We start from the raw sequence: 14,244 nt of genomic DNA on the forward strand, positions 1-14,244 counted from the left end.
GATTATAGCTTATACACAGGGTAAACCGGTGCGGCCCTGCCTAGGAAACTGTCAGTGTTTTATACATGTGTGTGGGGGTGAGGGGTTCACACAGAGACGGAGAGACATAAAATGAACTAACAAATATAGGGAAGTATCTGCGTCAAAGGCCAGTGGTTTAGCTGACATAGCAGCAAGGTTTCATGACAGGGTCCTGCAAGAGGTATGTGGCCAAGAGAGCAGTCGGGAGACTTAAAGTACAGGAAAACTGATCAAATAGAAGTATACTGAGGTTCACTGGAGCCAGGTTTTTCACTGTCTGAAAAAGGAGTCACAGATTTAAAAGGGGGAAAGCTAGAACCAACTCCATGGTGTTTATTTGGAACTGAATGTATCAGTGTGAGTTTATGGAGATGGATAGATGGGTGAATATAGAAGTGTGTGCGTGTGTGTGTGTGTGTGCGTGTGCGTGTGCGTGTGTGTGTGTGTGTGTGTGTGTGTGTGTGTGTGTGCTGGAACATATCTGTGTGTATATACTAGATACATTTCCTGACTCTGTTCCCTGAGAGGGTCTAGGATCAACAACACCCCAGTAGCATACTGCACATTAGGTGTCCAGATCTTGGCTTCTAAGTACCGGGAACCAGGGCATCTCAAAGAAATAGTTGGATTCAGGTTGGAACAGAAAGTACTAGGTGAATCTGGAACATCTTGTTTTACCAAAAATTAAGATGTGCTCAAAGAACGATGGAGGTGTTTAGGAAGCCAGGTTGATGGGGCCTCCCATAGCCAATCTGAGACAAGCTGTTATCAAACAGATGACAAAAGTGGAACATTATATGTCACTGAATTAAATAAGATCCTGTGCCCACAGTGATATAAGTAAATGAGTGAGAAAACAAGTGGGGAGAAGGGAAAGCACTTCCTTACGAAATGCTAACTTATAAACGTTGACAGAATAGTTGAATTTGAAATCACGACTTGGCATTTATTTAAGTAATAATTCATAATTGAGAAACTAAAAGGGATGCTAAAACGAATGGATGAAATTTAGATGAGTAATAAATATTTACACAGGCTCCAAGTTTCTTCCCACAAAACACTTAATAATTGTAGAGAGAAAAATAGTAACTTTATGCTGAAGAAACCTAGCAAATACCACCTTGGTCAAGTGATCAAGGTTAACATCACCAGTGATATGACAAATTGATGCCACCACCTCATGAGATACAATGAAAAGAACCCAGCATCCCTGCTAGGATATTACAGCCAAAACTAAGAGCCTAAATCCAGCCACGAGGAAATATCAGACAAACCAATTCAAGACATTCTAGAAAATCACAGGCCTGCATGCTTCAAAAGAGTCAAGGTCATGAAGGTCAAAGGCCTTATTCTGGTTTGACGGAGAATCAAATGACACAACAACCAAATGCAGAGCATGTTCCAGGACTGCATCCTTCGGTTACAAAAGACATTCCTGGCACAGCCAGTGAAACTTGAGTGGGTCTGGGCAAAGGGACTTGCAGCTTCTATGTAAATCGGAAAAGATTTCCAAACAAGAAAATCAGAGTGTGGTGGAAGTCTGCGGCCTGTGTTGGGGGATGGGAAGAGGGTGTGTGTGTTCAGACACCTAGAAAGACAGGTCTTCTTTTGGTGGGATACTGTGACTCCTAATGAACAATAATATTATTGACTTGGTCCACCTGCCAAATGGAGAGTCTCTTCTGGAGCAATCTTAACCCTGTGGGAAAATACTAATTATCATCCCAGCAAAAATTCATAAAATAGCTCACTGGAGGCATAATCAAAATGTGGCCCCCAATCCCATGAAGATCTGTGATCATTAAAGAACCACAGATATAGTTACGTCACACCCAAGACACGGTGGGGCTTTGCCTGGTGGCCGTGGTTGGAGAGTCTGGGAGCTGATGGCTGCACTCAGGTTTTCATAGAGTGGAAAACGTTTCCCTCTGAATATCACCAGCTCCATTTGGAAAGCCTTTTTCTGGGACAAAGGTCACATAAAATTCATCCATGAATGGCCATTAGGAACGCAACAGCTAATAATAAACAATATGGAAACAATCACAATATGAAAGCAAAAGTGAGAGAATTTCTCCAATGCCAAGTCAGACTGAGAAATGAAACTGCAGGGCCTTGATAGAAGAAGGCACACCATAAAGATCTTTCACACTATATTTTAAAAGAACAGATTTAAATATGCATTCCTAGGGAAAGTTAGCCACAGAAATGAAAACTTTCTTCTTGAAAAAAACAGTCAAATGTCAAACCTCTCTATTCTTGCCTCTCTATTCTTGTACATATACGTGTATTAAAAATCAAAAACTTTTGGAGCAATAAACTTGATCTTTAACTGCTTGGAAGTAATTGCATTGCCTCTGAAATGTGCTTTAACACCTGGGAGCACAGGCAGTCACTGGGGCAGGCTCCTAAAGCAAGAGGAATCAGTGGCCTCCGTTAGTCAGGCTTCCACAGGAATCCAGCGGCAACTCATTTCAGCTTTCGATGGGTGTGGGAAAGGCCAAAGAATCCCACGGTCCAAAAACTGCATTGCGAGGGCCGTTAAGGTGAATGGCAAATTAGAATCAGAAAAAGTGTCTTTTCTCTATCTGGAGGACACACACTCTAGACACAGGGCGCTAGTCAGCAAGGGCACCTACATAGGCTAGAAAGTGAGTCACAAGATGTCAGGGATCGTAGCTTCACTGCGTCTACTTTCAGAGGATGCAAGTGAGGTCTGCAGTAGGTAACTGTCTACCAAAGCCAAAAGGTTTAGACATAAACTGAAACTGATAGTACGTGTAACACCAGAGGCTGAAGGCATTTAAAAACATGGGACAACGGGATGTATTCCGAGGCAGGGAGGAGACTCGTTTGCATCCCCAGGCCGAGCTCCCCGAAGGCAGGGGGAGAGTTCATGCTAACTAGGGAAAGGAGACCCCGTCTGCAGCCTGCTTGGGAGAGCTAAGGGTGGCAGCAGGGCTGGACTGCTCAGCCTAGATCCCCTACGCCCAGAAGAAAGAACAGAAGGGAAGCTTGATGAACTCTGTATTTGCTATCATTTTCTGAAAGGAAACATAACAATGTCTTCTGCAGATGACAGTGGGCAGCAAGACTGACAGCATCCCCTCGAGGGCTTCTGCGGAAGATACAGACATAGTCTGCAAATAAACGCTCCTTATATTAGACCGCGCAGCAGTAATACGCAACAGTAGCACGTTCAGCTCCAAACGTTTGGAAATTTTCCTAATGGGTAAAAGGCATTCAGGTTTCTCATCCCTTTAAATGAGATAGATTTTACATAAAGCAAAATCTAAGTTTTAAGTGAACGTGTTCATGAGTTTTGAAATATGTAAACATCAGTGTAGCCACAGCCCGTGAGAAACAGAACATACTGATCCCTGCCGCTCCAGAGAGGTTCCCCACGGCCTCCCTCCCCACCCGGAGCACCTGGCGCTGTAGCAGTTCCCTCAGCGCTCCAAGGAAGGGAACTGTACCCACGCAGGCCCTGCTCCGCAGTGCTGCAGGCGCTGGCAGCTTCCTTCCTTTGGCTGCCGAGCAGTATTTCACTGCACGGATACACCACAGCCAGCCTCTCTACTCTTCCATTGTGAATATTGGGGCTCTTTCTAGGTCTTGGCTGTTATGAATTAAGCTACTATGTATGAATAGTTTAATTTGTGATGTTCTAACTCAAATATAGAGTCTTGAAATTATGGATGCCTTTCCTTAGGCAAATGGCAACGAAGTCTTTTTACAAAACATGATCTTGTATCAAACGGATAAAATGGAGCTGGCTGACCACTGAGCCACGCCGGCCAGGGCAGGCAGTGACCTGCTCAAGCTAAGCCGCCAACACCCAGCAGACCTACTAAGAATACAGTTAAACTTAAAAAACCACTGCCCTGCATTATCTTCCTCAAACATCAATTTGTCAACAGACCTTTTGACAGTCACCCAGCAGTGCTCACTGAGCAGTGCTCGCCGAGTGCCCAGAGCACAGGGATTTTTGTGACTGGTTATTTTCATTTCCTTGGTTCTCTTTTTAACCTTCACTAGGTAATATCTGAAGCATATGAAATATGGCAAATAAAGGAATGTTATGAACTCTCATTATAAAATGAACCGCCAACCTAGGAACCAGAACCCCACCCTCGAACCAGTTTTTTCTGGAATTCCTTTGCCAAGAGAGCTGCTCCTCAGATCCTCAGGAAGCACCTCTAGGCTTTAAATCCAAGGACAAAGTTTAGAGGCCTGGAAGAGCTAGCCTCTGAGAGCCGGCAAGGGTGACTCCTTGAGGTGGAGTCACAGTGGCCTCAAGTGATGGATGACACTGGAGTCCATTGGAACTATTTGATCTGAGCCCTACATTCATATGAGGCTTTGGACAACATCTGGAAATTAAGTTATCTATAGGGTCATTACCTTCATGTAGTATTTTAAAAGTACAGAACATTAATGTATTAAATGTAAACACAAAAATGCCACAATATTTGCAGACCAGTTTTGACATGTACTAACTTTCTTTAAATGTATTTTTATTGATTTTTAGAGAGAGAGAGAAAGACAGAAACATCGATGAGAGAAAAACCTCATCGATATCCCGCCTCCCATATGTGCCCTACTGGGGACTGAGCCCGCAACCAGGGCATGTGCCTTGACCGGGAATTGAACCAGCGACCTCTTGATTCTTGGGTCAACACTCAACCACTGAGCCACACCAGCAGGGCAACATGTACTCACTTTTAATAGAGTAGGAATCTTGAAAATGGCAGCATTTGAGGCCTTTCTCAGCTTCCAAGGCGCCCTGCGTGTCATGCTGAAGGAAGGAGCATGGGCGTTCGCGCAGGCTAAATTCACACAGAGGCTAACTTGTATACTTTTTTCCTAAATGTTATATGAAGGGGAACAAAAAATTTGCCAATTCTACATTTCCTAAAGAGTAATACTTGTCCTTATATTATGATATATGTTTTTAAGAAAACAAAAACATTTTTTGTTTAATAAAATTGATGTTATAATTTTTAAAAGTTCTTCTTATGTGAAAAACTGCATTAGGTGACTCATTATGTTCTCTCTTTGTTCCTATAAAAACAATATAAGAATTAATCTAAAAGATGAAAAAAAGCTATTTACTCAAAACCTGTCTTTTTTGACAAAACATTTGAAGTGGCTTACAGGAAATATATATAATAGAAATATAAAATAAAATCTGTTTGAATAGCCACTGAAGTGGGATAAATCTCAAAATACAGATTTATAGGCTTTCTGGACTATGTAATTGCTTAAGGTGGGCAATAAAGTTTGTCCTGAGACTCCCAGCAGACAAAGTTTAAAGAAATACAACAAAAAAAGAAATATTTTTAAAGTTGTTAAATATTTTTATCTCTAGATGAGTGATGACTTCTTTTGAACTTAAAATCAATAGATGAAATCACAATGGAAAATAGATTTGACTACATATAATTTAAATCCATTTTATCGCAAAAATAATAAAAATACAATCCATCTTTAAGGAAACATAACAGGCTCAGAGGACTATTTCTAAAAAATGACAATTGTGGGATTTTTTTTTTTTTTTTTGAGTTTGCAAAAGCTGCTTAAGAACTCAGAAGGATTGTCCTCAGCAGGTTTGGAAGTCTTATCTTTCAAATATTTCAGGTGTTTGACAGAACAGACTTACAACTTACTAAGTGACCCACTTAATTTTTTCCAGGTCCCCTCCCCATTCTGAAGCTTTGTCCTACCATTATTTGGATAAAGTTCTACTTTATACAGAAATATAAAAATCACACTAATATACTTTAAAAGTAGCCTTGTATTTATTCTTTCTTTCATTACAAATTTAGTTTCTCTACGAAAATAAGCTGGAACTACTTAAAAATAATTTAAATTGTGTTTTTGTAATAGTTCTTTTTTCTTTAAATTAATATGCTATTACTTTTTCTTATAGTTAAATCATGCTGTTTTACGTATGGTATTTCAGAAACCTAAAACTAATGCATGCAGCCAACTGTAAGCACACTCAGCTTATCTCCATTCTTCACTTGCTCAGAACCACTTCCCACTAATTTTTCTTCAGTTTTCTAAGATAGCTTGAAGAGTTTATATAGTTATAATTTTATAACTATATATTTTCATTACATTTATCTAATTCTCAAATATTCATTGCTGCCCATACATCATCATTTTACTTTGCAAATATATTAAATGCCTCTTCCCTTTCATTTCCTGGCCTCATGTTCTTACTTAGTCACCAAACCTATATAATATCTACTGGATTTCTCAAATATTCATTATTTTCTTAGATGGGAATAATAATTTTAGGCATTAAATATCCTGTACACTCAATACTCTGTACTCTCTTGAGAAACAATTACTGACAGAGAATGATCATGAGAGTTTATCCATGTCTACAAGTGATGGGATTTAACCTGAAAAGCAGAGTCCCTTTAATGCCAAGGAAGGGTTTGCTCTCAACACTGAGTTTCAAGAAATAGGAGTGGCTGGAGATCACAGGCCTGCCTGGGTTCCGACTGCCCTGGCTCTAGGTTTACTATCTGGAAAGCTGGATACTTCATTGGCTGAAGGACCTTAAGCAAGTTGTTTACTTCTGTTTTTTACTGGAAAAATAGAGCTAGTGCAAGCGCCCACCACAGAAAGCAGCCATGAGGAATTAATGGAAGTAAAGCGCTTCTTAGATGCCTGGCGCCTGGGAGCACATAGTCAACGTTGGCCAGTGTTGTCAACATTGTTATTATTAAGCTTTGGCATGAGAGCCTGCTAATGGCTAGCAAATAGTGTTACCTGAAATATTTTAAAGCATCAGAACTTCTCATTTGACTGGCCTATTTCACGACTGGCCAAGAGGTAAGAGAATAAACTTGCCACTCTGTCTTCCAGTTCTGAGCTTTCATGACAGATGTGCAGGAAAATCTGCTTCGACAGCTGCCAGTGTCTTACTGGAATCCTCCATCAGGTGGCACCAGTCGCCACACAGTCCCATTACTGAACATTTTGGAAAGAGGAACATCAGGTGATTCCAGGCTTGTGCTTACTCATATTAAGGACATTTTCTGCTTCAGGTGTCCAGTCAAGCAAACCTCCTGCCCCTCCCCAACAGCCCCATAGCTACGGGGAGTCAGCGTTCTTTCTAGGATTCAGCTCATGCTGATCTGACCATCCAGATAATCTGCACTTTCTACATGAGAAAGCGTAAAAAGAAAAAAAAGCCCTCAGAAAATGTATAACAAAATTTAGTAAAGAGACCCATGTGCTTTAGCCACTCACTAACAGTTATTTTTGAGCACAGTGACTATCTGGGGGGAGGGTGCGGAATGAAGCGGAGTATTTACAAAGAAACGAAACCCCTCCGTACTGAGCAGGTAGTAGGTGCTCTGGAAAACGCGGGGGCACAAATAGGAGCGCAGGCTGCCTCTTCCCGGACAACCCAGTCCCAACCCAGGGGTCCTATTTATAGGCCAGAAGGAATCTCGTCCCCGCCCAGGCCTGCGAGCTCCCTGGGGCGGAATCAGTTATACCCCTGACGAAGCGAAAGGGCGTGGAAGTAAAAGCATCCCCTTTCCAGGCCTGTCCCTCTAGTTCTCAGAGTGGCGCAGGTACGTTTTTTTAAAAGGGGCAGAGAACGTATTATTCAAGTCGGAAGCTCAAGTTTCTCCAGGGAAGTTCCACCAAGGCTGTTACCGGGCTGGCCTCTCGCTCGCTGGATCTGTCCAGGCAGCAGCTGCACATGACCCAGGATGCCTCCGACAAGGACACACCCGAGGCCAGCAGGGCGGAGGCGCAGGGGGGCCTCCCCCACGGAGGAGCTGCTCTGTCTCCCCTTCCCCTCGCACTGTGGCCTTCATCTGGCTCAGATGCCGAGGACCCGAAGAACTGGGTTGGAAACGTCCCTTTTGATCCCTCCCCCGGGGACATGTCACCTTGTTCTAGTGTCATACATCTGCCATATGGGTGCCCCACTCGACACCATGTCAGGACAAGTCTGAGTCTAACAGCCTGCTCCACGCATTTCCACTGGGCGTTGTGAGGGAGAAGAAACTTGCAAAGATGTATTTGATTAAGAAAGTCATAAGGCTTTAAAATATTTCTGAGACTGAAAACCCTTCACAGCTCCTTCCTATTTACTATTAACCAAGGTTGACTACTCTGCACTTGACCTTTATCTGAATGTCAGGGGAAGGACATTAAAGCTCCGCATGAAAACCCGAAGGAGGGCCTGCCCACATTCCAACACAGCAGCATCCAAAGCAGTCATTTTCCGGGACAAACGCCTAAATGTGACAGCCGGAGGCACAGAGTGCGTGTCGGAAGCCGGCAGGTTCAGAACCCCAGGGGTGGCTGGCCCTCCTGGTCCTGCGTGGAAAGCGGCCGGGGCATGCTCAGCGTGTCCCCAAGCCCACGGGCGCCCAGCCGCCGCTCTCCGGATCATAAAGTCGGACACACTGATTCTGCTACGAGAAGGGCATCTGCTGGTATCTAAGTACCCCGAGTTTGCATGAATCACTCCTTTCTCCCCACTCCCACCTCCAAGGAGCCAGAGAGCTCAGTCCCGGGTGTTGGTGAAATATTCTGGTCCCTACTGGGAGGTTATGCTAGAGATTTTCTTGGGGAAACTTCCTTCCTGCACACAAAGAAAGTCACAGAAGCTTTAGAAAAGCCATTCTGGCCAGAACTCCCTGGGCCTCCAGGCCTGTTGTCCTCGCTCATGTGCCCCTTTGCTCTCCGGGAGCGGCTGTTTATAGCCGGATCTTTCACTTCTGCACAGCAGGTGCAAGCAGGGAGGCGGCTGTAAGTTTAGACCAGACCGCCTGCCTCTGGGCCGTCAGCAGTTCTTTCCTGACCCCTCCAGCTCCTGGTCCCTGCTTCCTCCACACGCTTCCCCTGCTCTCACTGCTGTCCTTCTGCTTCACCTGGAGGAAGAGGGAGGGGCCAGCATGACTCGGGTGCCTCCTGTCGCCTTGTGCTCGGGCTCGGCCAAAGGAAAACGCACGTGGGAAATGCGTCCCTTGGCTCCCGGGAGCTTTTTCTCTGTTGGGAGGGGGCTCTTGTGGTACTCACCCATCCCGTCTGTCTAACTCATGCAGAGATAAATGTGGTTTACTGATGAGCTGCTACTAATTCCATGGGTCTGATCTTTTAAAAGGAAAACGAGAGTAAATTTGATTTACTTCTAAGTCAGTACTACCTGCTAGACAGGAGAATATTCTGTTCCCTTCAGAGCCACTCACCTTTAGGACACTACCTTTTTACGAGGGTTTAGTCTCTATGCTTTTACGAGCAGTGCCCTCTGGGCCAGAAGGGGGCAGCAGTGGCCACAGAAGGATGTGTTTCAGGCTGTTTGTCCCAGGGCAGAGGACTTACAGACTTACGCAGCTCACACCAACTCACTCACGTGTCCCTGGTGACCAACAGTAGCTTGGAAAACAGCCATCTGGGCGAGGAGCACACCCTGCAGACCCAGACGGGGCAGCAGTCAAGCCATGACTTTGCCTGCACCACGCTGGAAGGGCTGATCACACCCCAGAGGCCTGTTCCTCCCACTAATGCATCTGGGGCCCAGAACAAGAGCTGCTGCATCCCCTGACTCACAGACGTCTGTGCAGCCTCAGCAGCCTGAAGGCCTAGCAAGGGAGTTAGCTGAGATTCGGGCTCCTCCTTCCAGACGAGGCTGTCCAGCTGTGCACTCATCGGAGAAGTCTGACCCCAGTTTGTCATTCAGGGGGAGGTGATTTCAGATGTGGAAGAAAAATCTTTCTACCCCGATAGCTGGTAAATAACGATTTCTAGTGTTCGCACCATATCATCCAATGCCAGTGCTCCAAGGGTCCAGACCATGTCGTTACTGTTTCTTGTAACTTAGAATTCCTACTGCACACTAACTCCTACAGATGGCTCTTTGCATAGACGTTAGAAATATTCAGCTTCATAATGACGTTCTCCATATAACTCTCATGCTCTGTAATGCAATGTCCACATTCTACTCCTCCTGCATCTTTCCAATCGCCTCCAAGATCATAGGGTTAGACGACAAGAGTCACCCCCTCTGTACCTAAGACTTCTCCAGGAGTCCACATTAAAATAAATTTGAGGGTAAAGGGGGGATGAATGGAGATGGAAGGAGACGGCTTGGGTGGTAAACACAATATAATATATATATGATGTATTATGAAATTTTAAAAAATTAAAAATGAAAAAAAAAGTCACTAATTGTTTAGGCATTGTGGAGGCGGGTGATGAGACTGACGGGAATGCAGGCTTGGCATCATAGTGCCCTGACAACTCCACACACTCGGTCAGAACTGAACCTCCCCGGGGAGCCGGTGGCCTGGCCTGCCCGAGGAGGCATCCGCCCCGTGCAGGGAGTGGCATCCCACACCCCCCAGAGCCTGCTGTCGGAGCAAGCAGGACACCATGGCCCCCCCTGCACCACCGCTGGAGCACGGGCGTGTCCCCAACATGCATGGAATGCCCCAACAACCTTCTTGCCGATGCCAAAGAGCCATTCTGTGTGTGCTCGCCCCACGGTGCCATCTGGAATCTAGTTCTGCCCTGTCCTAAGGCCATCTGTCCAAATAAAGAGAGAGTGTCCAATCCTGTTTGTGGCATTGACAAAGCAGCCACAGCAACCACGGCCCAGGCTGCACCTGTTCCTAGCTGCCCGTCAGGGCACAGCGCAGTGACACAGGGCGGCGTGGAGGCTCGGTTAGGCAGGGATGACAAAGCAAGGCCCAACACAAGAGCGATTCACTGGGTGCATGGAATGAAACCTCTTCGCTTTTCAAATATAAAATCTGACCAAGAAAAGTATTATAAGTTCAACTTAACTAGCAGTAAATGACTATATGCATGGTGCCGTATTAAATGTGGTACAGCAGAAATTTGGCAGGGCTTAGTCCTAGTGTTTATTTCACGCTTTCCTATTTCACGCTTTGTATAGCATAGCATGTAAGTTCCATTTCCAACTCTGGAAAATGTAAGCTGCCTTTCATCTTATCTGGGCATGTAAATAATAGAGAACCGAAAGATTTTAAAGATTCCTCTGTCAATAATTACTCAAGCTTAAGGCTGAGGTATTGGCCCTAAAACTGCTTTAAAAGTTTGTGTTTTGTGATGAAACTAGACAGTAAACTAGTTACTCCTGAGAACATCATTTTTCCTGTCTGAACTGATAAGATGAACAGTAATATTTTATCTCATCCAGCAGAATACCTCTCTCTGTTCTCGGGAAACAAAGTCCTACATAATCAATAGAGAATTGGGCCATGAAGGAAATAAAGTCAAATTTTAAAGGAACTACTCATAATCATAGTTCGGTGCTTTCAGAATGGGCTCCCAGAACACCCTGAACACCTCTCAGCTCCCAGGGCCTTTTGTATGAAGACCTGAGCAAGGAGGACTTCAGCCCTGTACCCACGTGCAAGAAGATCCACTGAAAATGAAATCCGCTTGTCCCAGGCATATGAGTTCATATCAAATGCTTCTACAAGGTTTCTGGCCAAATGTAATTCTTTTCAAAATTTCTTATTAAAGTATGGTTGGCACATAATATTATATTAGTTTCAGGTGTACAATACAGTGATTTGACATTTATATACCTTATGAAGTAATCACCCGAAAAAGTCTAGTTGGATATACTACTTTCTCACTCAAATATAAAATGACTAAATTTTTTTGAAAGCACTAAACATAAACACACACACACACAATTCCCTAAGACCAAACTCGGGACCAGAATGTTCCTGAGTTTAAATCACTAAACTACTCTATTACACACTACCTTTACTAACAGACTAAAAAAGAAAAATCACAGAATGAGAGCAAATATTTACATATTTTAGCAGGGAGCTGTTATTTCTGCGAAGACCAGGGAAAATGTGCACCTTAACTACAACTTTGAATGAAATGAGGGTAGGTTGTGGTTTGCGGGAGAAAAAATATATAGTAAAAAGATGCTCAGTCTTAAGTCATAAGGAGTTTGGTCTTAAGGGATTGTGAATTAGAGAAATGATGAATTATGAGATCCAAGTGAAAGAAGCCAGACACAAAGGGCCACACATTGTGATTCCATTTACATGAAATATCCAGAAAAGGCAAATCCATAGAGACAGGCAGCAGATTAGTGGTTACTGGGAGTTGCGGGGAGCAGAGGAGAAGATGAAGTTTCTCTGTGGGGTAACAGAAATGTTCTAGAATCAGATTCTGGTGATATTTGAATTACCCTGTAAATGTACTAAAACGCACAGCATTATCCTTTTAAATGGTAAATTCTGTAGTATGTGAATTATATCTTAATTTTTTAACATTATTTTTAAAATTATGAGCTCAAATGGGTAAATGTGGGCCCGATGCGGCCCTTGAAACCCCGTGAAGGAGAGAGTTGAAATGAAACAGGTTGTGCTGGCTCCTGATCTCAGCACTTGCTTTCAGCTCCTGGAGCAGAGGGTCCTTATCTGACTAACCCTTTGATTCCCTGGGCAGAATTCAGCACAATGTCGTTATGTACAATGTGTGATGACACTATTTCTTACCCGGGCACTGATTAAACATGGCCAAGCTCACGAGCTGCCTGCAATGACGATAAAGACCATCAGGCTCTCCATGCTGCTCCCGCCCTTCCCTGGCACCACCATCCCCTGTGGAAACCCTGCCCTGATCCGATGGCACAGTTCAGCACAGCCATGGAAGCTCAGCCTGAGTCACACCGAAGTTCCTCTAATTTTCTGGTATCGTCATCTTTACAGATAACCTTGGGCTCATGTTTTCAAGTTCATGTTCTGGCTTTTACTTCCTCATGAAATGAAAAAGGCCTAAAATTCACAAGACTCGCCTATTCGGCTATGTTTTTATGTGTACTATGATCGTTTCAGTAGGAATTAGAAAGACTAGTTGGAAAGCCGGCTAAAATAACTGTAGGTTTTACAATGAGGGGTCTGTGTTCAGACAATGCACACAAACCACAACCGAGAAAAACGGGATGGGCCGTTGTAGGAGAAGATGCTCTTCTCCTACGGGTGGCTTAGTCAGGGAGCATCATTGGGGGCTGCCCTCGTCAGAGCACACAGGAAAGCTCACCTGCATTCTGCTCTCACAGGGAGACATGCCATGACCCGTTTACAGACAGGACATTAATAGGGTAAGAGATGCTAAGGGCTCTCCAGCAGATTCCCCCTCTATCGTACGATGCACACGCAATGAGCAAGGACAGCTTGCTGACTGTGGCAGCGCATGGCAAACGCAGTCCCTCGACGCGTGTCTGAAGCATAGTTAGCACTCAGAACGATTATATGTGAATATAATTGCATTCCTGAGGCCGGAAGCCTGAGACCTGACACTCTAAATTGGAAATACAATGAGATGAGAAAATCCACGGCTAGAAAGCACACCCGTAGCTCTGTACGTACCTGCAGCAACGTAGAAGCTTCCCCCGGCCTTATAGAGAAGGTGGCTGGCGAAGGGGGCCGCGCAGATGATCAGGAAGCTCGCGGTCACCACGGTGACCACCCCCAGGAGCATCAGGACGGCCCAGAAACCGCGGTAAACTGGAGACCCAGGAGAAAGGGAGAAAAGAAAACACACTGAGATGCGAGCACGGCAGACTGTGACACTCATCTGTTGAACTTCAGCCAAGGCGCTGCGAGGTGGGACCTGGCTGTGGGGCCTGACTTCTCTCCAGGTGGAACCTCCCCAGGTGACCCTGGACTCAGTGAAGTCAGCCCTCACCATGCTCGGGATTTGCACCCTCACGGGCTTCATGTACTCTGGGAGCTCAATTTCCTGACCAGCTGGTCCATTTGGCAGTGGGAACACCTACAGTTCTAGGGAATTCTCTTAAGTGGGTACCCATCGGGTCACACATAGGTGTTACATACCAAATGTACAAAAGACAGGAAAGGGATTCGCAGGTGTAAACTCTGCCAGTTACTTCCTGCTAAGATAATGTTTATAATAAAAACGACAGGCAAAGTCAAAAAGAAACGTTTGTAAACAGACTGAGATTTTAAGTTAGATATATCTAAAGCTTATTACTTTCTATTAATCTTTGTTCTTAAAAAGATTCCAAATGAGAAGTTGTAATGCTCTCTCATTTAAGGACCAGAAAGTCTGAATTAATGGATGCGGCTGGTGACAAATAGATTGTGGGTTTGGTGATGTGTTCACAGTAATCAAATAAACAGGAGTCCTAATGATCAATTTTGAACAGAATAATTACCAATCTATTAA

General features: G+C 44.4%; 1 protein-coding gene across 1 annotated transcript in view; it reads right to left on the bottom strand.

Moving 5' to 3' along the window:
- The window catches only part of TMEM182 (transmembrane protein 182), a 52,666-nt gene that overhangs the window by 5,070 nt on the left and 33,352 nt on the right, over window positions 1-14,244 (bottom strand). The window contains exon 4 of the mRNA XM_016199483.2: window positions 13,425-13,562. Within this exon, the coding sequence (XP_016054969.1) occupies window positions 13,425-13,562 (138 nt within the window). The remainder of the gene's footprint in view (window positions 1-13,424; window positions 13,563-14,244) is intronic.

The sequence above is a fragment of the Miniopterus natalensis genome, chromosome 13 (assembly GCF_054644295.1).
Source record: "Miniopterus natalensis isolate mMinNat1 chromosome 13, mMinNat1.hap1, whole genome shotgun sequence".
Taxonomy (NCBI): Eukaryota; Metazoa; Chordata; class Mammalia; order Chiroptera; family Miniopteridae; genus Miniopterus; species Miniopterus natalensis.